The sequence below is a fragment of the Phodopus roborovskii genome, unplaced genomic scaffold, assembly GCF_943737965.1.
Source record: "Phodopus roborovskii unplaced genomic scaffold, PHOROB, whole genome shotgun sequence".
NCBI classification, from domain to species: domain Eukaryota; kingdom Metazoa; phylum Chordata; class Mammalia; order Rodentia; family Cricetidae; genus Phodopus; species Phodopus roborovskii.
In genome coordinates, this window is record NW_026126691.1 from 1,252,980 (window position 1) to 1,277,152 (window position 24,173).

General features: G+C 41.1%; 1 protein-coding gene across 24 annotated transcripts in view; it reads left to right on the forward strand.

The window, feature by feature from the left end:
• The window catches only part of Kcnma1 (potassium calcium-activated channel subfamily M alpha 1), a 707,058-nt gene that overhangs the window by 504,136 nt on the left and 178,749 nt on the right, over positions 1 to 24,173 (forward strand). For all 24 annotated transcript variants that reach the window (XM_051174773.1, XM_051174774.1, XM_051174776.1 and 21 more), the window contains exons 12-14: positions 708 to 790; positions 4,648 to 4,717; positions 11,061 to 11,216. In XM_051174773.1, coding sequence (XP_051030730.1) covers positions 708 to 790; positions 4,648 to 4,717; positions 11,061 to 11,216 — 309 coding nt within the window. The remainder of the gene's footprint in view (positions 1 to 707; positions 791 to 4,647; positions 4,718 to 11,060; positions 11,217 to 24,173) is intronic.

Here is a 24,173-nt window from a genome sequence, read left to right on the forward strand (position 1 = left end):
GACACATAGAATGAAAATGTGTATACATTTTGATGAAAGATTTCTTTAAAAAAATATTTACTTATTTTAACTTTATTTGTATAAGTGTTTTACCTGCCTGCATGTATGTATGTGTACTTCCTTTTGTCTGAAGCTGACAGGCCAGAAGAGGGAGTCAGATGCCCTGGAACAGAATGGTTGTGAGCTACCATGTGGATGCTGGGGATGGAATTTACATCTTCTGCAAAAAGCAACAAGTGTTCTTAATGACCGAGTCATCTCTCCTACCCCTTGATGATCTGTGTTGTTGAATCTGAAAATATTTTTGTCTACATTGGAACTTGGGGGAAGGGGTTTAACCCAGAAACTTCTATTTCCTGGCTGAAAAGATTAGGATGATAGCACAGACAGGTGAATGAGATTGAATGGCTTAATTAAGTGAACTAGAAGGACTTCAGCATACATGCCTGTAAGCAGCTAGGCTAAATGAAGAGCATAATTACTCAGGTTCATGCTACCATGTTTATCCATAACAAGGACCTGAGTTGCAAACTACACTTTTAACAAAACTAATTTTTTTCAGGATTTTCCCTCTTTCCTTACAAAATACCATGTTCTCTAAATGCTGGCAAAAAGAAAGAAAGAAAGAAAAAAGACTACAGTTGTATAGTTGAGTGTATGCGTTTATATGTTTGTGTTTGTTATGATTTTTCCTTTTGGTCTCTCAGATAGAGTCAGCAGATGCGTGCCTGATTCTTGCCAATAAGTACTGCGCTGACCCAGATGCAGAAGATGCCTCCAACATCATGAGGTAACTCAGGGAATCAGGTGCTGGGGAAGGTCCTGGATTCGTCTCCCACTTGCTTACAAACAACCTTTTTCTGGCAGAGGACTGTTTCTGTGGACCATCTTTCCTTCCTATACCAAGCAACAATGGCTCCTGTATGGAGCTGGTGGAGCTGAAAAGTGTTGACATACTTACTGGATACCATCAACAGGAAGCTCAGAGTTAACATATGGTTTGTCCACTGCTCAGAGCTGCTCTTGGGTTTCAGATCCCTAGAGAAAGAACTAGAAAAGGAAAGATATATACAGGACAGCTCAGTTGGTAAAGCATCTCCTGTGCAAGGGTAAGGATGTGAGTTCAAACCCCAGAATCAGTTTTAGAAAATGAGGCATAGTGGCACACTTGAATCCTAGGAATCAAACAGCAGACCCCAGGACTCACCAACCAGCCTAGCCTAACTCAGCGAGTTCCAGGTCACTGAGAGGCCTGTCACACAAAGTCAAGGTGGTGCACATCTAAGGAGTAACACACTCAATGCTGATGTTTGCCTTCAAATGGACTAATACCCACACACAACAATTCATACCTATAAAATCTCGAATTTTCATTTTGTAAGAAATTATGTTATCTGAAAGGATTTGGACCCAAAATGTCCTTTCTGGGGAGGATCTTAAAATACCTCCTGGAGGTATTTTCCAACAAGTGTAACATCTTTGCATTTGAAACAACTAGAAGGTGGTCTTGCTGGAATCCAGTGCATAGAGGCAAGGACTGCTGCCAAGCTTCCCACAATGCACAGCACAGTCCCTATCTAGAAAACCATCTTACCCCAAAATGACAATAGTTGAGGCTGAGAAACCCCTTGGTAGTACTTCTGTGGCCTGTCTCCTTCAGGATGATTATTACTGCTCTGCAAGTTATTGGTTAATTAGCTTGTCTCAGTTTCCCCAGATGAGTGTTCTTTGGTGGTTTTAACATTAGCATGTGTCTCTGTGATACTGAATTATGTAGATTACATCTTAATCCTGTATGGATTAAAGTCCCCACTCTTTATTTTAATTTTTTGTTTTTATCAGATCATGGTCTGGGGAGAAAACAAATCTAGAACACTGCTAGTTAATGCCTTTTCTGCACATGGGCTAGGTCTCTCAGACTTTTAGAGGCCTTAATTTACTTTCCATTTCAGAAGGAAAGTTTTCATTAGCTGTTGTTCTTCCCATAGACTTATCATCAAGTCTTGTATCTAGAAGATGATCGAAAAATCCAAACATTGTGCTGTGGTTAGCTAAAATCCTTTTAGAATTTGTCTTTTCTCCAATGTAAATTGCGGAATAGTCATTTGAGGTTGAGGAAGATAATAAAGAGAAATTTCTAGAGAGAGCCTGGACTAAGGGAAGTAATTCATTCCCAGTGTATTCCCAACAACTCTTACTTAGTAGTGAGCAGCCATCCTTTTGGCTGGGCATAGGCCAGATGCTAATTGCAGCTGGCTTCTCTGGGACTAAAGGTGAGAGCTGGGAAGTTGCCTTTGGATCTTTACAGTGCTTGTGAATACTTCATTTTGGTTTTAATTACTGTTCACCAGCTATGTGCACTTTGCATCAGTGAAGCAGAGGAATTCCTCTGATTCATTTAGTTTGATCTATTCTTCCTGTCAGTATCTGGACCTATATCTAGAGGAAACTACTTGACACTTTTTTTTCGGTAATAGGCTTGGTTCTGTTTTGATGAAATTTTTGTATAAGGTCTGGTAAGACTTGGTTTACCAGGCTGGGATGCAATGGGGACTGGCTTCACACTGGAGCCCATCTCCTTACCAGGCCTCATTGGAAAGTGACCACATAGGTCAACTTCAGTTTAGAATGTGTCCCTTGTCACTTTCAAAACTAAGCAGCATTTCTACCCTTTGATACATTTTTCCCCTGTCCTTTGAAGTGATAAAAATGTAGCCCTTCAAGAGACAAGGCACCATCTTTTGCCTTGTTACAAATAAAGAAACCAGGAGCAGGAAGCTTAATGGTTTTGACCTCATGGAGAAGCGTTTTGTGTGTATTCTTTTATTTCTCCTCAGTGGCGAAAAATAGAAACGTGTGGTGATTTTTAAATGGGTGTTTCTCATAAACAGAATGTTTTCTTCAAACTCTTGGGATAAAGGGTTAATGTGAGCACATATAGATGCCAGGGAGAATGATGGGATGCCAAGGTATGGAGCTCACTGGGCACAGAAGGCTTCTAGGGATGTAAGTAAGCCATCCATTAAGGAAATTCAGGGGCAAGACCCAAAAGGGAGCGGGATGCTCAGGGTTAAATATGGGTTCAGCTTTTCTTTTATTTGTATATTCCTCCTTAGATTAATGAGACCAATCTGCTGCTTTTGAAATTAAAATGTCAAAGAGCCATTTGTAATGAGCTAATGCAGAAAGCTGGCCGGCACTGTGGACTGTACTGAGAGGCTAACAGAGGCTCAAAAGCCCTGAGTTAGAAGCAGAGGCCAACATGACATTGTCTCGAAACTAAGTTCTTCTGGGGCAAAGCTCAGGGTGAATGTGTGCAGAAAGGCTTTCTGGCGAACCATCTCCCTAAGTCTCTGGCTGCAGTTTCTTCAGATGAAGCTGTTGTCTGATTGCCTTCTCTTCAGTTTTGCAGAAGAAGTGGCAAAGGGAAGCACTAAGCTTGGTGGGAAGTTTGTGGGGGCGGCTGTGATAATTGTACTTGCATTCCTGATGAGGCTTAGGAGGTGGGCCTTTCTCTGGAATTCCATTTCTTAGCCTTCCTTGTCACAGAAGGAAATGTACAATGTCACTCTTGACAGGGTTGGTAATGACAAAAACCATAACTTACACGTGGAGAGGGCCTTTAATGATTTCAAAGCATTTTAACATCTGGTCTCCCATTTGCTCCTCATACCAAGCCTGTGAAGTAAACAAAGCAGGTATCATTGCCCCCAGTGTCCAGATGAGGAGACAGGAATGGAGAGCCCAGGGATTTCCGGAGGGTCACCCAGTTCATTAGCACAATAGCTGTGCTGGAAGCCAGGTGTTTCCATTCATGGGCTCCTTACTTTTTCCCTTTGGTGATTGACAGGAGAAGGGATGGCAGGGAAGGTTGGCTGGTGGGGTCATTCAGGCTCAGTAAAGGACTGAGGGCAATCAGAAGGAATTTCCCACCAGATTACCATATGTTTAGGGTGCTGGTGTTTAACTTGAACCAGTGGTCAAGTCATCATTATGCTGTGGAAGGCAGAGTTCTTGATCATATCCTAAGAGTTCTGCTTAAAATTCACATTTATGAGAATGTCCAAAGGGTATGTGATAATCAGAGCCATTTGCAGGTGGCCTGTTTGAGTCGACTCAGGGTGTTAAATGGACACAGAGCAGAGGTCTTTAGGCTGGGGAGTAGGGAACTGCAGCCCTCCAGAAGCTAAGGTCTAGGCTTGCATCACCTGTTGTAAGCATCCAAAGCTCCCATGTCCATGGATTCAGGTTCAGAGTCCATCTCCTAGGCATCACAGGTGTCCTTCATGTTTGTTTTTAAGGCAGAGTCTCATGTGGCACAGGCTAGCTCTGAACTTGCTCTGTTGTCAGGTCTGGCCTTAGAGTCCCAAACACCTGCATCCATCAATCACGTGATGTGGTTACAGTGAGCTTTACTACTCCTGCATAATTCTGATGTTTGTAATGCCTAGTACATATACCAGTGTGTGCCTTGTCATTTCTTTTCATGCTGTTAATACATATGGTGAGGGGGAAAATTCTTTCTTTAGACACAGCCCCCTCAATGGCCCTGGTTGCTGACTTGACCAAGGTTACCTAATGAAATGAGTCCTCCATCACACTCTGTGGGTTACACAGAGCTTGCTTCAGTTCTTCTCTCTTTTTCAGAGTGATCTCCATAAAGAACTATCACCCAAAAATCAGAATCATAACTCAGATGCTGCAGTATCATAACAAGGTAAGTGGTGAGATGTCTAGGCCTGAAGCCATTCTCAGAGCTTGGGTCCCATACTGTCTCCCTCTCCATACAGCCTCACACACACATGTACTCATATATGCATACATGTACACATGCCTCCCAAGGCCTAGCAAAGACATATAAAAGTCAAAATGTCCCTTTTCTCTAGGCCATTTCTTCAGGGTAATCAACTCATTTTTTATGGTGAGTTGTTGGGAGGAAGTCACCTTCTTCTACTAATTCATTCATTCAAGAAGAAGCTATTGAATCCTTTGGTTCAGAAATATTGATATGTGCTTAGATCTTGTCCATACCCAAGTTCCAACAACTTGGATTTCTCTGTTCTACAGTCATTCAGTCAATATCTATTGAATCCCTACTCTGTAATTAATTAACACTCTTCCAGCTATGGTTGGGGGTAGGATAACTGTGAAGATAAAATCTGATTTTGTGTCCTTATAGATTGATCAAGTAAAGTGTAGAGAGTGTGTCAGACAAGGGATAGAGTTTCCCTCTGTGTGACCAAGAGCATGTGAAGGAACATAACCAAGTTGAGTAGAAATAGTAGAACAGGAATCATCCTCAAATTCAGAATGGGAATCTGCCCAGTTACACTTGGGAAAGTAGTAGGTCATCCAAAGATTATACTTAAAACAGTGTTCTCAGTGTTACAGCTTCTAGTGGGGCCTGGTGAGAAAGAACACAAACAAGAGAAAGTTGGTGTTGCTGCTGTAATTAACTCTCATTGAAGCAGAGCTGAAGAGCTCTTATGCGAAAGCAGCACTCCTTCACTTGGCTTGTGGTTGGGCTCTAGACAGCTTTGGAGGAGGGAAGGTAGCATCTTGTTCTACCTGATATGGTACCAGTTGTCTTCTTAATGGTGCTTAGAGACTGGAGGCTTCTCAGTACCTGGGCCAGGTGTCCTGGCTGCACAGAAATAACTCCCTGAAGGGTTATGTGTGACAGCATGCCCTATCTTATAGGCCATATTCCTTACAAAACAAGCCATCAGGTGTCCCAGAGAAAAAACCATACTGCCAAATGCCACCAGCACCATGCAATTATTTCTTAATTGCTGGCAAGTTTTGGCCCATTTTGCCACGTGGAGGCCCATCAGAGGCCATTGCTGAGTGGGTCCTGCTGTCAGTGACTGGCCCACTGCTTGGAACTGCTGCCCGGTGCCTGCCATTGCCCAGCCCTCAGCAGGTGGCTCTATTGAAAATTCTGTTACTCTCTAGCCAGTGGATTTGGTGATGGGTATAGAAGGTGACTCCCCTGTTTGTCTCTGAAAACTCAGTGTTGAGATAAGGGGGCTATTGGTAATTCACAGGCATCAACCTGGAGAAGTTCTTGATGGCAGCCTCTGTAGGTGGAAGGTGAATTTTATTAGTGGTGCTGTGACTGGTGACAGCTCCTGCTGCAAGGAACACTCCTTTCATTTGTGATTTGAAATTTCATTTAGTGTGGGAGGGCTTTAAGTGATTATTTAGATTTTTGGCTGAATTTAGACTGAATAGGAAAATTAATGTTGTATGTTTAGAAAGAGATGTCAGTTCCTTTTCTTCTCTTTCCAACGGGTGCTGATGTAGCATCTTCAAGAAATTAAAGAGCATTTCAACTGTGCAGTTCTTGTCAAACTTAAAGCATCATGATTGGCCTCAGAGCCAGATGGTAAATGGTCAGTATTTACATGAGTATAGCCACCTGAATATCTTGGACAGACTTGCCAGTACAGTCATTCAGACACTGTGATGAAGACAGTAACAGACCCATGATTATTTGCTTTAAACACATCTTGTTAAGAACCACCCCACTCACTCTTCTTAGTTTCCTGGGTCAGGCAAAGTCATTTTTGGAATATACTTAGATTATTAAGGATACAGTGATAGAGCAACTTTGACAGAGGGCATTTTCCTGTTATGTCACATCTCCCTTTTAGAACAGGACTCTTCTTGTCTCCTTTTAAGGTCATTATTAGTAGATTTTTGAGTGGACAGTTTGCTTGCTTCATAATCTTTGCAGTTGCCCAAGAGCACCTACCTTTCCATACAGTCTTCTTCTTCTCATGACTTTTTCTCTGTACTCATCTGGGATGCACATAGAACTCCACCCACTTATACAGGCACTTAGGAAAGACCTGATGTTCCTGAGAAAACTATACCACTGAGAACACATTCTGCAGGGGGTAATGGCTCCCACAATTGGACACCAGGATTGAAATATAAACAATGTCAGCTCCATGATGCAACAAGGGTGATATTCTAGAGCCTAGAGGGATACAGGGAAACTGCTGGCCTTGAGTTTGTCATCATAATAATTACAGACATTTGTGTCCTGTTTTATGGGTTTATAAGAGCTTTGACATCATGTTGTCCTCATTGGGCCATCTGTGCATTTTAGCATCCTAGTGTAACATCAGACTAGCAGGAATCAAAGCTCTATCCTAGGCAGATCAACTCTGGCAAGCACAAATCACAGTCACTCAGCAGCCAGCAAACTAGGACAGGATAACCAACTGCCACCTTTTATTTAAATGGGACAGTAGCCCACAGAACCAGACTGAGGTTCCTAGGGAAAGAATGGTGCTCTCCAAAATGGGACTCTTTATAGTGGCTACATTTCACAGAGAGAACTTTTAAATCTGCCCATCTACTAATAAAAAAAGGAAGAGAATGTGTTGGCTGACATAAGGGTAAATGATTTAAAAGCTCTTCAAAGACAGGATTATGCATGACACACTGGACAAAAGCATCATTCCTAATAACTCACCTGTTACTGATTTTTTTTTCTTTGTCTCTGATTTGGAAACCAAGTCCCAAGCACAGACACTAGTTCTTAGAGCATTCCTGTTGTCTCTACTGGTTTGTGGGACATAGTTGTATTCATCATTGCCTTCATAACTTTCCTGTATTGATGATAAAATACCCTCACAAAAGCATCTAGGTGAAGGAGGGCTTTATTTCAGCTCACAGCTCAGGGTTCTGTTTATCACAGAGAAGAGGTCAAGCTACCAAGAATCTGAAGTAGCTGATTACGTCACACACCCCATCAGGAACTAGAATATAATATATATATATATATATATATATATATATATATATGTGTGTGTGTGTGTGTGTGTGTGTGTGTGTGTGTGTGTGTGTGTGTGTGCTTACTTAGCATCCTTTTTCCACTTACAGTCAAGGATTCTAACCAGGGATTGATGACACTCACAGTAGGTAGGTCTTCCAATCTCAATGATCAAAATGAAGGTAACCCCTCACAGGCATGCTCTAAAGCTGTTCTCCTAGATGAGTCTAGATTCTGTCAAGTTGACAGTCCAAGTTATCATAGGCAGCTTTCTGTCACTCTAACAATTAGGCTTTGGGCCATTATGAGTTGTCCTTGTTTTCTTAGGCTTGTGATAAGGCAACAAATCATTCTGAGAGAGACTGGTGGAAAGCAAGGAATCAGTTCATAGCCATCAATTGAAACAGATAGGGCTGACTGTAGTCCTGTTAGCCTCTTGGAAGGCAATGATCTCAGTGACTTAAAGACCTATTAAACTCTACTTTCCAAAGTTTCCATTTCCTCCTAAGAGAGTACCACTTTAGGGAAGAAGCTGTTAGTTAGTATGTGGTCCTTTAGTGGACATGGACTGAAGATACAGACTACAAAGTACTATTTTACATTTCAATATTTATTTGTTTGTTTTTCACAATTTTTCTCTAAGGCTGAATATATAATAAGAGAAGAAAGTATGACCAAAATTCATTTTTTCTGCCTTTCCAGGACAGCATTTTTATAGTCCTTCTCCATGAAATGAAGGGTAGTCCAATAACATAAATGGAGGGGGAGGGTCTGATTAATTTTGGACCTGTTTTTTCTCTTTGCCAAGTTAGAACAAATTTGCCTCCTGACCCCTCTGTGGAAATGCTGACGTTTTTTTTTTTTCACTAGTCCCAACTTTCCTCAAATAAAAGAGGATGAAACAAAAACAGTACCCTCTCTTGGCTTCATGCATACAGCCTTCTATCTTGGCCATTGCCATTTCAGCTTCACTTCCTGTCCCAATACAATGGCCAAGAAAGGAGACAGTAGAATTTGGAAATGAACATGACTTTCTATGTGAGACACAAAAGACCCAAGACTTACATGCCAGAGCTGCATATTTTGCATGGCATGCATATAGGGCAGAGTTTTTGCAAAATATCTATTGTTTGAAGATGCCATGGGGGTTATGTGGTGTCTCTGTAGGGACTAGACCACCCAAACCTCTTGTCACACACAAGTTCATTACTTGGATGTAATTTATCATTCTTCTCATATGAGTATTTCTGCACATGGATGAATGTCTTTTATACCATGCCAGGGAAGCAAAATGAAAAAGCTGATGTCTGAAGCCAGGGAATAATGAGGAGAGAAATGGGAAAGAGGGTGGAGCTATCTGTTGGCATTGAGTATGTGATGTGCAGAAGACACTCAGCTCCACGCGAATAACACTCCTCTCTGGCCCACACACAGGCCTGTATTAACCATACTCTGGTTAGGGAGTAATCAGTCATCTTTTCCAACTGTAACCACTACTGGCTGGGACTTGAGAGTGTCACAAGAGGTGTATTTTGTAAGCAGGCATTTCACAAGAGTAGGGTTTCTCCAAGCAGAGCAAAGAGGCCTGGACTCTGTTCCTTGTTTCTGCAATGGGTCTTCCATCCTTTTATTGCAACTGGCCTCTGTTGTTATGAAAGGAAAGGGAAGGCTCTTTTGCTGCTCCCTAAAATAATTTCAGAGCTATAGTGGCTTGGTATGTATAGGGACTTAGAAAGACTCTAGGTCAACTTGCTGGAGTGTGATTTACTCTAGCATCTTGGAAAAATGCTAAGTCTTAGGTGTAAGGATGTTTTGCTATATATTTTTTAAGTAACCATCTCCATTAATTGGATATATTTCATCCTAAGAAAGTTCCTTTGTCAAACAAGCCAAGACCCTCTGCTTTCTTTTAATATATGTCAGGCCAGTCTTATTCTGACTCCAAGAATAGAATAGGGCATAGCTAATCTTGACATAGCAGTACCTGAGGCATTCAGATGTGATGACTATCCTGTATCCCTGAGGATTGGGTCACTTGAATCTTGGACATTTCAGACTCTTTTTTTTTTTTTTTTACTGTTTCTCAAAAGAGCTTTTCTAGAATACTCATCTCTTCCTGTCTTCATGAATTTTCTATGGCCATTATTCAATTGCTCTTTTTCCCTCTCCGATTTTGACTACTAAAAATAGATTGAATTATGTGGAATGAATGTGGTCTGTTCACATAGAATGAAGTGTTCATTTCCTTTGCTCTGGAGACTGTAACAAGAAGACTTTGGCTTTATGTCATATGTCCCATGGCCTCTAATTGAGGTTTTAGTTACTCACACACTTAAATTCTATGCCCCCATTCTCCCTCTAACACACACATTTTCTCTTAAAATTTGTCTTCTTGTTTCAATTTATATAATTGATGCTTTTGAACACAAGTGCTGCTTGTGTCCCTAATATTAAGGCCTTGTTACTATCTTCTTTTGTTATTGTTATTTGTTAATCATCAACCACTTCCTGAATTTCAACCTTTTCACTCACTCTGTCATGTATGATTCTGCTGCATGCCACTGGCAAATAATATTGTGACCATGCCTCTGGGTCTGCAAGTTGGGGTCTGGATAATTGTGGCATAGAACACTCCATCTGTGAGATACTGCAAGAAGTCTGTGCTGTGATGATTTAGGGAAATGGGTCTTGCACAGTGGTCTCCAGAGAAGAAACATTACCTTCCACATGTAGAGTTTCAGATTCTCCAGCTCCACCCAAGATCTACTCAGACAGAAACTTAGCAGTATGGAGCCAAAAATCTGTGGTTTTATACACATTGCAGGGCATACAGGTACCCATTCAAGTTTGGGCCATTGCTGATCTTAAGTACTGAGAAGGCAGAAAAAACATCCAAGAGCATATAGACACACAGACATCTGGCAATCTGATACTACTTGAGAGCCATTTTATAAGCAAGCTAACCAGACTTCTTAATAATGGGGGTTGGTGTGTCTCACAAGAGAAAAAAACCTCTATGGGTTGAATCTGGCTGAAAAGCAAACTTGAGAGGAGGATGTGGTCCTGGTGATTGTAGAATCAACATTGCCAAGAGGCCACAGTCTACTGGACAGAAGCGGAGAACCTAGCAACACAACTCAGACACAGGCAGAAGGACGAAAGAATGAGTCTGGATGACCCAGTGTCCTTGGACAGTGCAGCAGTTCCCAGAAGAGATTTCAGAACCTCAGACAAGGAGCAGAACAGGGTCTCATACCTCTTGTTATTCCCACAGGCCCATCTGCTCAACATCCCCAGCTGGAATTGGAAAGAGGGTGATGACGCAATATGCCTCGCAGAGCTCAAGTTGGGTTTCATAGCCCAGAGCTGTCTGGCTCAAGGCCTCTCCACAATGCTTGCCAACCTCTTCTCTATGAGGTCATTCATAAAGGTAACGTCTTGTCTTATTAGAACACATTAGCCTAGGATTCCATTTGTCGTGGGGTTGAGTAGAGCACAGCTTAAACTCAAAACAGATCGGCGGGCTTTAACTTCTCTGGTTGAAGAGAAATTCCTTGTTACAGATTTGGGAATGAGGCCAGCTCCTTTCAAAATTATGTTTTTATTTTTATTTGGCACATCCGTGGCCATTAAATGATTGTTCAAAGCACAATCCTCTCTTTTTTTAGATAAACCACATGTTTATCTATCAACAAAGCCTCCGCTGTTAAAACAAAAATATGATTTATATACATTCCATATGGCACCAGAGTGCCTAAAGAAAAGAATTATCATTTTCCTCTTTTATATCAAGTGGCTGGTGGACCTCTCACTGTGTGGATAAATGCAGACCATGTGTTTGTGCCGAAGCCCAAACCCCAACAACATAATTCATTTATTTACTTCTGCACAATCAAGGAGGCCAGCAAGGCTGACATGCCATGGCTATTTGAATGGAGAAAGAAAAGATGAACTGAGTCTTCACCCCAAGAGACATGCAGTCTGGATATGTTCATCTCCCTGTCAGAGCTCACTGGGCAGCCACTCCTACTCTCCAGATGGCTGTTGGACCAACTCAGGGAGAGAGAACAAACCCACTCTGCTCTTCAGGGCCCAGGGCCTTGAGTGCCTCCAAGTCTAGGTGCCTAACTGAGCAAGCTTCTGGAGTGTGGGCTTCACCAGTCAAGGTAGCACAACACATTTCTGAATTGTGTTACCTAGGGCTGGGAAGTGTCAGGCCTCCATCCTTTGTACCTATATGTCATTGGTATGATTTAGCCAATAGGTAGTTCTCATAGAATGGCATAGAGAATAACTTGTCTTATGCTGCTTCTGTAATTGTAGCAGTGCTTAACTTAGTGAATAACACTGATTTAAAGTATGTTCTCTTGTGTTTATTCTGTACCTGTAGAACTCAGCTCATCAGAACTTCAAGTTCAAATAAAGTCACTGTGTGCCTCTAAGCGTCTTCTTTAACCCAGGCTGCTTTTTTCCTGCAGAGATGAAACTGAGAGCAGACGAAATACAGGGAGGTCTGGGGGCAGTGTTTTAGGATGGGACACCAAAGCCAGATGTAGCCATGTGTCTCCCAGGACTGGTCTGTTCAATCCAAGGAGTCCAGACGTAGTAGGTTAACGAACTGTCACCAAGAGAACCTCCCTGTCTCTTTCAATGGAGCTTTGGTGATTTTCTTCCAGCAGAGACTTGCTCACAGGACCCAGCACGTGGTCTGAAGAACTGGGTTCTGTTTCCTTGTGTTGATGTGACATGGGCCTTGGCAGAGCCCCACCACAGATGGGGCCACTTGACATGCGTATGTTTTGATTTTGTGGTGCCTGCATGGTAACTAGATCTGCCTGTCAAGAAAATTAATAAAATGGATGTGACACTGATTCTTCAGTGTTATTACCAGCAGAGAGAACTTCTGCCTGACTTTCCTTGGGACCCTGATGGGCCTCACCTCTAAAGCCAAGGACGTCCCTTCCAGCTCCACTAATCCCATTGCCAAGTTCCTATTTAGGAAGAGGCTGTGGGAAAGGCTGGACCGGTCCCTGGTATAACTGAAAACACATTTCCCTCCCAGGGTTATATTACTGCATTACTTCTGTTCAGGGCCAGCTCTCCCATGTTTGGAGGTAGCTCTCTGTATATGACCTTTTGACATAGAGGTGGTCTTTGTGTTAGAATTTGCTAAGAGCATAACCTACAAATAACGTGACTTCCTTTCCTACATTATAAAATTTAGAAAAAGGACCATCTTACTTAATGCATTCCCTATTCTATATTGTAATCTATGTGTGCTCATCCCACAGTCCTGGAGCTATGGTCTCTTTTAGGACCTGGTGAAAACCCATAATGTTATCCTATCCTTGGTGTGTTTTCTATATTATTGCAAAGCATTTGCTTGTTTTGTTTGGGGATGAGTGTAGGTGAAGAAGGGAATCTGTAAATGGAGTCTTATTTACAGAAATCACTTCCTTCCTCAAGGCTCCCCAGCCCCCAGTAACCTATGGTAGAAAATTCACCAGCATTTCCACCTGGAGGAGGCTTTGGCAATACTTTATCCTTTGGGAACACTTAGTATTTCTAGAAAGCCAAAGGGAGATGTGAGCTCACCTTCTCTATTGCCCTGGACAATTTGTATCTGTTTCCTACTTCTGCAGAATGTATTATACTCTGCTTCTGTTTGAAGAAGAAAGATAAACAAGAATCCAACAGTGTAGATGGGTGACAAGCAGAAACACAGAGTCTATCATTGGGGCCTTTTATTATGTGTGGGACTTACAGTATAAGACCCAAGATGAAGATAGTAAGGCTTAACAGAAGAAAGAGGTATCACTAAAATATATTTAATTTGCAAAGGGGCCAAGACTGGAGATGAGAACAAATATATGGGAATAATTACTTTTCCATCTCTCAGTCACTCTCAAAGATCCCAACCAAGGGCTCCCAACCCATTACCCTCTGAAACCTAGTCTTCACTTGGATGTTACCTCTGAACTGACCTAAATATCTTGGAATTGATTGATACTTTAACCTGCCTTTTAAGAGTAAAGAATTCTTTAACTCTCATAATTATTGTAGAATTTTTTTACTCCTCCCACCTATGGTTATTCATCCTTAATTTATTTCATTCATGCTTCAATGCATTTCCCCTACTATTCAAATGTACTGGTATTTATGTCTGCTCTGACCATATATGTGATACATTTCAGAAAGAGGCTCAGGTTGGTATCCAGGGCTCCTAAAGCTCCTTGGCTGTTTGCAGGGCAGAATAAGCATTTTTTTTTCAGTAAGGATTCATTTTCACCCCTGATGTCAATTAATCAGAGCCAGCAGATGTTCTGGTGCCTGTGACTTATCTTCTGGCCTGGGACATCCTGTTTACCCCCACTCTCTGATCACCTTCCACTGGCCTCTCAGATTTCAGGCAGAGTCTCCTTAATATCTTCTGGAAAGATCAAGACAGTGGACTTGTTTAGCCTTGTCTGCCATCGCCTCAGCCCCGAATAAGTGGGCCACACTTTAAAACCATTGATTTTGGAGTTTTGTTTTTTAGTCTATATAGTTTCAACTTCCTGTTCACCCTATACAGTTTCAAGTTGGGCCTTGACTCTCCGTTTTTATGAATTGAGCTATTATTCTTACTAGAAGAAACTATTCTTAGACATGATAAATTGTTCATTTGTGTACACGCTGATTACTCTATGAAACTGATTGACTCCTAAAATTTCTTCTCATTCAACACTGAAACTTCCAATTAAGGATATTAAAATAGGTTTCAAAATGGCCAATTATTTTAACTGCTGATTTGCTATTTTACGCATACACACACACACACACACACACACACACACACACACACACAGAGTACTCTGCAGCATGACATGCAATGTACAATTTCTTTGTAAAGAAAGCAGTTTATGTGAATGGAGGAAATGTGTGACATTAGTATGGTGGTTTAAAGGAGCAAACAAGGAGCAAACATCCTTGGGCTGAGATAGTTGAAAGCTGGGTCCCGTTGGTGGCTCTGTTTGGGAAGGTTATGGAAGGTGAAGCCATGCTGGAGGAAATATGTCACTGGCTTTGAGAGCTCATAGCCTCTCTTCCGCTTCCAACTTTGGCTGCTATGCTTGCCTCTTGTTGCCATGGCTCTCCATCATGACCGACTTTCCCCGCCACTGTAAACCAAACAAATGTCGCTTTTATAAGGTGTCTTGGTCATGATTGTCTGTCATAGCAGCAGAACTGTTTGATTTTTTTCTTGTAAGATCTGACAATCTTGAATGAATTGTACTTGCTATTGAGTACAGAAAAGCGTTCTGTGGTACCCTTTATATGCCTAAATAGGGAAGCATTGGAAGAGTTTGTTTCATACTCTTTAGACTGTTGACTGACTGCCATTTGCTCCTCATTGTTCTTAATAAACAGTGAGGTCAACTTTCATCAATACATAGTCCTGGAACTAAAAGTAGTTAAGGAAATCATGGGTGTTTTGTTGTTTTGTTTTTGAGATGGTATCTTACTTTGTTACACAGGCAGGCCTTAAGCTGTTGAGCTTAATCCATCTTCCAGTTTCATCTAGGTATGTGCAACTATACCCAACTAAAGTGAATCATTTTATTATCTTTAGTTTGGATTATATTTGTGCATATGTGGGTGTTTGTACAAGTTCATGTATAAAAATAATCTGGTTTAGGAGCTGAAATTATAAAAACCTTTTAATAATTGCCCAAATATATGGAATTCTAACAACTTTTAAAACCTTGAAGTTAATACTTTGTGTTATTTTAATCATCTAATCCCCCACACAAACTTGGCATTATCATTAGCCACCTCACTTATGGGGGCAGACACTGTGCAGAAAAAGAAGTCAGGCAGTATGCAGGCAGGTAGCTCAGAACTGGCAAACCCATGGAATTGGTCCAGGTTTGTCTTTGAGGATACCAAAAAGAAATAAAAGATGAGATGATTCCTTAGCAAGTGATGATTCCTTAGTGTGAGACTTAATTTCTGGGCTTCATTTTATGGCAACCCTTGATTCAATAGAGATTCTAGGGGCACATATATCCTAACACACACAGTACAGCAATGTGCTTATGGCTTGGAAGCTCTGGGAAGATTCAGTTCTGATGGGGAATGGGTGGGCACATGTTTACACAGTCCTATCAATAAATTGTGTTCACCTTTCTCTCTGGCCAGCTATGTAAGGGCCAGAGTCACTGTATCATACTGGCTTGCTTACATTAGACTGTGACAAGATCAAGAATGAAATAGACTGTCAAGAGGGCCAGCTAGAAGTCCTCCCTGCAAAAAGCAAGTGAACCAGGGCTCTCTGGCCAAACAGAAGCAATTGTGTATGTGATGTGTGAATATGTATGTATATACATGTAGTCTTGTGTCATATAATGGCATTTAATTCAGTGGCAGACTACATATACAGTAGGAGGTCCCATAGCATGTAGCGATACGATTCTCATTTAGTTTGTATAAGGAGATATTTTCATGTTTACATGATGAAATTACCTACTCAAGTCTTTTTAATGTGTGTACCCATCATTAATCAATGCATGCCTCTGTCATCTGTTTATCTGAGTGCAATTGTTGACTGCACTACATCTGTGTGATGGTACTCAAAGCACAAATGGCTTCAAGAGAATGGATGTCTTCACGGATTCTCACCCCTGGAAAGCAGTTCCCATACAGCTATTCTTATTTAGGAATATGAAATGTTTTAATATCACAGAGTTATGCCTCCAACTACAACCCAGCAGTATCAATGCAACTGTCACTCAGCAGTCCCTTTGGAATGCTATATCACCTCTTAGATTTAGCACTTCCAGGATTGAGTCCCTGTTCTTGTCTGTGAGCCTGCCCTGCTCCATGTCATCATTGACAGCTGACAATGCCATCCTTCCTAATACTCAGCTTTGCAGTCATCTTAGACTCCCCACCACAACCCTCTTCTAGCATGATTAAATTGAGTATTCCACCTTGATTGGACTTTGAAAACAGTCCCCTAATCTGAGTACTTCCTACTAACTTCATTCTTACTACTAAATCCAAAGAAGCACCATCTTTTAGATACCAGCTTTCTCCATGCTCAAGTCTAGATTTGGCACGTTTTCTCAATCTTTCCAAGAATGGATCAGAACATGACAACATTTTGCATAAGTCTACCTATGTCATCCAATCTCCTCAAAACCAAAATTGTAGCATTGGCTGTCAGGTACTAAGCAGCCAGATTTCTGTGATCTTGCTGACCCCAGTGTCCTGAGTGTTGTCCTCTACCGTATATCCTTCACATCCCCTTTACTGGTTGAGGATTTATAATTGCTGTGTTCCCTCCATCTAGAATGTTCTGCCCCTAAGTAGATGCTTGATTTTTATCAAACCCTTCTTGTCTTTGCTCAAAATAAAATTCTTAGCAAGACCATCTTTTAAAATATCAGAATGATTTTTTGGTTAAAAGATTAAAAACAAACTTTTAATTATAGTATGCAAATAGAAAAGGGTATTTGTAATAAATGTTTAATTTATTAAATACTCATCAGCTAAACACTCCCATGTACCCTGGGTACAGATTAAGAAACAGAACATTATTGGTACCCAAGAATTCTCACCTGCTTTCTAAGTCAGGCACTGGCTCTGTTTCTGAACCATCTAGTGCAGAATGTGCACCTCTACTACATTGAACTCTGCAATCTATAAAGGTTGCACAGCGCCTTTGTCTTTTGCTTTTTGGTTTTCTTGTGGTACTGTGGATCAAACCTGAGTATGCACATGCTAAGTAGGCTAGGCACTCTGCCACTAAACTACACAGACTTTTTTTGTTTTGTTTCTGTTTTTTTAGAGACAGGGTCTTACTATATAATTTGGGTTAGTCTCCAATGCATAATCTTCCTCTTCTACCCCCTGAGTGCTGAGATTATAGGCATGCACTAGCATTTCCCCCAGTACACAGTCTAGTAAGGGGTACTTGATGTTTCAGGTGCTTCTCTGGCAAGTTGTAGGACAATCAAGAAAAAACTAAGTTTAGAACATTTTTCTAGGGCTATGGGAATTGTTTAGAGGGCATATGTCACATATCCCCATGTTCTCTAGGGAGGATATAGATGTTTTTCTCTGCCCGAGTTGATACATTTTCCAGGTTGTAAAACGGCAAAATTGTACTTTAGAAATTTCATTTATCCTAGCCTGCACACTCCATACACACAGGTCTCCTTCATCCTTCTGGCTTTGTCTTGGTGTCAGCCCCATCCATGGCATTTTCCTGGTTTATTTCTCTTTTCCTCCTTCATGAAATGAAGGCACTGTGAAGCCAGGGCTACTTGCTGGAGCCTGACTGACTAGCTAGCTACAGACTGGTAGCAAGTGCTCAATCAATGTGACTGGAATAAATGAATGAAGGAATAGACTTAGCCTAGCAAGCCTGTGTTCCAGATAGTTGGGTGTGGGACCCAAATTAACAGGGACTTACAATTTGGCATGATTTGGGGTCTGAAATGTCTTCCTCTGCTACTGTATGTGGATCACTGGCCCAATTAAAGAGCTTCGGCTCAACGTAGAAGCTTTAAATGCAAAGCTTTATAATCCTTGGCAAGGCTTGCAAAGAAGCTGGTTAGATTTGGTTATAAACCGTCTTGACTGCCAGAAAATATAGTCAGTGTGTTGTTTAAATTCACAAATCAAAATAAACACCCCCAAATTGAAATACATTTGCTAAATCTTGGTATCCCATTTGGGCCAGATTGATTATACATCCTTTCTTCCCTCCTTCCTACTTTAGTCTCTTTAGATCAGAGGCCTTGCCACAAGATGTTGCCTCCTCCAGGATCACCATCATTGCCCACGATCTCTCACGCCCAACTTAAAGTTGAGTAACTTCCATGCAAACTAGTTCAAATAAAGAGAGAAGCAATCCATGAGCTATTAAGAGGGATTCCATTCCCCTATGGCCCTGGTAATTTCTAGAACATTGAATTAAGGAGTTCTCAGACCTTTACAAATTCTCAAGGCAAACATTATTAGCGAAGAGAAGGCTGTGCAGCATGTAAGAAGATTGCCAGAAAATGTCAATGGAACTTCTGAATAAAATAAAAGAAGCTTCAACTCTCTCCATCTTCCCCCACTCCCTCTAACATGATTAGAAAGTCATTTCATGTGTCTTATGTGCTCGGTCAGTCAAAGGCAAACCTACATGATTAATGGTGACAGGGAACACATTTAACTCATTATTCCTTACTTTGCAGCAAAATGATTTGTGTAAACTGTCTGCCTAGCATTAAAGGTAAAACAAACTTAGAAACCCCAAAATGTTATATTTTCATCTAATATTTTCCTTTTGGTTTTATAGCTGTAATCGCATATGGACTCTTTTATTTAGCTCTTGGCGTGGACTGAACAAAGGGGAAGGCAGGGCAAAAAGATTACATAACACACACAGAGTCCATGATCAGGGAGTGTGGAGCCATGAAAGCCACAACAGTCAGGACTTAATGTGTCAACCCAGGAGGAGTTCTGACTGTCTCTCTCCGGCCCTCATCATCTGCCAGGATGTCATCACTGATGTTCAATGAGGAGTAGCTCCTCGATCCAGCCTATTGACATTCAGTGGAGCCCTTTCAGAAACTATTGGCCTTTAATTGAATGTATTCCTATGTATAGCTAGACATCACAGGCTTTGTCCACCTGGCCTCCCTGCTCTCCTCCCCACCCCCGTTAGTAATAATTCAAACAAGAAATCACTAAGTGCTACATAAACCATTAGTAATATAACCTCAGATTCACTTAAGTCTGTTGGTTAGTAACACAGCCATAGAAGTGTGAGTCCATGTAGAGCAGTGAGAATGAATTTAGAACTTTCTGTCTACTACTGCATGCATCTTGAAGTAAAAACACAGGGCTCACCACTGAATTAATATGCTGGGTATTTTGTCACAAACTATAGATTTATCTGAGTCCTCTGGTTTGCATAGCCCTTTTGGGGTTACACATTTTACAATTTTTTTTTATCATTTACTTTGGGTGTGTGTGTCTGACTGTGTTAGCACCAGGTGCATGTGCATACATTGCCCACAGAGGCTAAAGAGAGAAGGTCAGATCTCCTGGGGTTGCAGTTGCAAATACTTGTGAGCTTCTCAGTATGGGTGCTGGGAACTAAGCTCAGGTTCTCTGCAAGAGCAACTAGTGCTTTCCAATGCTGAGTCATCCCTCCAGCCATAAGACAGACATTTTTCCTGAAATTAATTTTAATTTAACCAGAAAAAGACACATGGAAAAACCTGACAAGCACAAAGTAGCTAAGATCTCTGACCAAGAGAAAACACTTCAAGGTCAGTCTTTCTTTGAGGGTGAGAAATCACTGAAGACTGTCACTCTGGGCTGTCCGGCTGGTTGGGGAATGGTAGAGCCAGGGCTAGCACTTTACCAAAGGGTGCTAGCTAATTTCTTTGCCCACTAGTATATAATACTTCCCCTGGAGCAGTCTCCATCACAAATACTGCTCAATTTTACATTCCAATCAACAGCTTCTAAGAACAGAAATTACTTTGCAATCAATATTTGCAGAAGTAGTATCCTAGATTTTCTATCAACTCTGTCAAACTATGCAATCTAAAAATTAAAAAACATTCTCTGGGATAGAGAGATGGCCCCACATTTAAGAGCACATGCTGCTCTTACAGAGGACCTGGATTCAGATAGGAAGGGGGTTTGGGGTCCTATTTGTTGAGGGGGGTGTAAGAAGGATAAAAACCTTAATCTTGACCATCTATTCATAAGGTTTATGCATCAAAGAGTGACACGTGAGGCTTCCAGCACATGCAAGATGTCAGGAAAGGGGGAGCCAGAGGCAGAAAAGGTTAAGTAGTGTAACAAAAAAGGAAATTTCTAGGAGAAAAAAAATATTTCCATCCCTGATCCTCTGAGAGCTCTTCTGATCATAATAAAAGAGATAAAAGAATCCGAGTGACTCAAACAATTTGGGGTACAGCGGGTGAAGCAGTGATGCAAGAAATCCCCAATGTTAACATAGAAATCTGTTTGCTAGACCCAGCATTTCTTGGGTCGTTTTCCATTATAGGAAAATCCTGAAGCATGTGGTTCTACAAAGACCTGGGAATGACTACTCTCACCCAAGTCCAGTGCCACATAGCGTCATGCAACAGATTCCTGCGAATTTCAAGATTTCATTTTTTCCCCCAAATAATAGTATTCCATTGTGTAGATGTGCCACTTCTTCTTTATCCATTCTTCAGTTGAGGAACATCTAGTTGGCTTCCAGGTTCTTGCTATTACAAATAATGCTGCTACGAACATAGTTGAACGATGTCTTTGTTGTATGGATATGGATCATTTGGGTATATGCCGAAGAGGGGGGTTGCTGGGTCCTGAGGAACTGCCATACTGATCTCCAAAATGGCTGTACAAGTTGGCACTCCCACCAACAGTGGAGGAGTGTTCCCCTTTCTCCACATCCTTTCCAGCACAAGTTGTCATTGGCAGGAGTTAGATGATATCTCAGAGTTGTTTTGATTTGCATTTCCCTGATAGCTAAGGATGTTCAGCACTTTCTTAAGTGTCTTTCAGCCTTTTATGATTTCCTCTATTGAGAATTCTCTCTTCAGTTCTGTGCCCCAATTTTTAATAGGGTTATTTGGCGTTTTGGTGACTAGTATTTTGATTTCTTTGTATATTTTGAAGATCAACCCTCTGTCAGATTTGGGATCTTTTCCAAGTCTGTGGGATGCTGTTTGGTTTTGTCCACTGTGTCATTTGCCTTACAGAAGCTTCTCATTTTGAGGAGGTCTCATTTATTAATTGTTGATCTCAGTGTCTGTGCTACTGAAGTTATGTTCAGGAAGCAGTCTCCTGTATCAACTTGTTCAAGGGTACCTCACACTCTCTCTTCTAAGAGGTTCAGTGTGGCTGGATTTATGTTGTGGTCTTTGATCCATTTGGACTTGAGTTTTGTGCATGGCGATAGACATGAATGAGTCTATGTTCAACCATATTGTTCGGAACAATTTGAGGAGTATTGGTATTAGGTCTTCCTTGGATTTCTGGTAGAATTCTGCACTGAAGACATCTGGCCCTGGGCTATTTTTGGTTGGGAGGCTGTTAATGACTGCTTCTATTTCATTAGGTGTCATAAGTCTACTTAAGTGGTTTATCTGTTCTTGATTTAATTTTGATAAGTGATAGTTATCCAGAAATTTGTCATTTCCTCTGAATTTTCAAATTTTGTGGAGTAGAGGTTTTCAAAGTATGACCTGAAAAGTGTCTGGATTTCCTCAGTGTCCATTGTTATGTGACCCTTTTCGTTTCTGATTTTGTTAATTTGCATGTTCTCTCTGCTTTTCCGTTAGTTTGGATAAAGGTTTGTCTATCTTGTTTATTTTCTCAAAAAACCAACTCTTTGTTGCATTGATTTTTTTGTATTGTTTTCCTGGTTTCTACTTTATTGATTTCAGCCCTCAAATTGATTATTTCCTGTCATCTACTTCTCCAGGGTGAGTTTGCTGCTTTTGTTCTAAGGCTTTCAGTTGTGCTGTTAATTCTCTAATGTGACTATCCTCCGTTTTCTTCTTAGTGCAATGAATTTCCCTTGTAGCACTGCTTTCAAGGTGTCCCATACATTTGGGTATGTTGTGTCCTCATTCTCGTTGAATTTTAGGAAGTCCTTAATTTCTTTCTTCTTTCACCAGGTATGGTGCAATTGCACATTGTTCAGTTTCCATGAGTTTGTAGGGTTTCTGCAATTTGTGTTGTTGTTGAATTCCAACTTTAAAGCATGGTGGTCTGGTAAGATACAGGGGAATTTTCCAGTTTTTTTGTGTCTTTTGAGGTTTGTTTTGTCTCCTAGAATGTGGTTGATTTTAGAGAAGGTTCCATGTGGAGCAGAGAAGGTATATTCTTTTGTGTTTGGATGGAATGTTTTGCTGATGTCTTTTAAACCCAATTGAGACATAATTTCTTTTAGTTCTTTTGTTTCTTTGTTAACTTTCTTACTGGTTGTTCTATGTAGTGGTGAGAGTTGGGTGTTGAAGTCTTCCCACTATGATCTGTGAGGTTTTACGTGAGCTTTGAGTTTATTTGTGAAAATCTGGCATTATCATTAAATATCTTGTTTTTTCTGTCTATAGTGATTGAGAGTTTTGCTGGGTATAGTAACCTAGGCTGACATCTGCGGACTCTTGGTATTTGTAGAACATCTATCCAGGACCTCCTGGCCTTGAGAGTTTCCATAAAGAAGTCAGGTGTAATTTTGATAGGTTTGCCTTTATACGTTACCTGGCCTGTTCCTTTGCTGCTCTTAATATTCTTTCTTTATTCTGTATGTTAGGTGATTTGGTTATTATGTGTCGAGGGGTCTTTTTTCTTTGGTCTAGTCTATTTGGTGTTCAGTATGGTTCTTGTATGTTTCACGGGCATGTCCTTCTTCAGATTGGGACAATTTTTTTCAATGATTTTGTTGAATATGTTTTCTGCACCTTTGAGCTAAGGCTTCGTTGCCTTCCTCTATGCCTATTATTCTTAGGTTTGGCCTTTTCACATTGTCCCATATTTGCTGGATGTTTTGTGTTAAGGATTTGTTGGACTTAAGATTTTCTTTGGTTGATGAATCTATTTCCTCTAGTTTATCTTCAGCACCTGAGATTTTCTCTTCAATTTCTTATAGTCTGTTGGTTATGCTTCTATTTTCAGCATTCCCTTAGTTTAAGTTTTCTTTACTATCTCTACTTCAGCTTTCAAGTCTTGAACTGTTTCCTTCACCTACTTGATTGTTTTTTCTTGGTTTTCCTTATTTTCTTTAAGAGATTTGTTCATTTCTTGCATTTTTGCATGGTCTTTTCCTCTAATTCTTCCAATTTCTGTTTGTATTTTCTTCTACTTCTTTAAGGGATTTTCTCACATCTTTGAAGGCTTCTATCATTTTTATGAAGATATTATTTAAGTCTTTCTCTTCTGCTTCATCTGCTTGGGGTATTCAGGTCTAGTTGGTGTAGAGTCCCTAGATTCTGGTGGTGTTGTGCTTGTCTTTCTACTGTTAGGTGTTTTCTTGTATTGCTGTCTTTCCATGGCTTCTTCCAGTGGGTGCAGGTGGGGTCTCTCTCTCTATGCTACTTCCCTGGTGGGCTTTGGTGGGTCAGAAATTTGATGTCTGTAGCTCTGTGGTCCAAGTTCTCTAGGAGGTCTCTCCTTAGGTAGTGGCCAGGCGATAAGGGTCAAAGATCAGGTATGAGGGGATTCAGGGTGGTACTCCAGCAGAGGCCCAGTGATAGGAGTCAGTAATCAGGCAGGCAGAGACTCAGGGTGGTCCCACGTGGATAGGCGGGTCTTCCGCAGAGGCCCAGTGCTCTGGCATAGGCCTGGCAATGGGGATCTCTGGCAGAGGCCCAGAAAT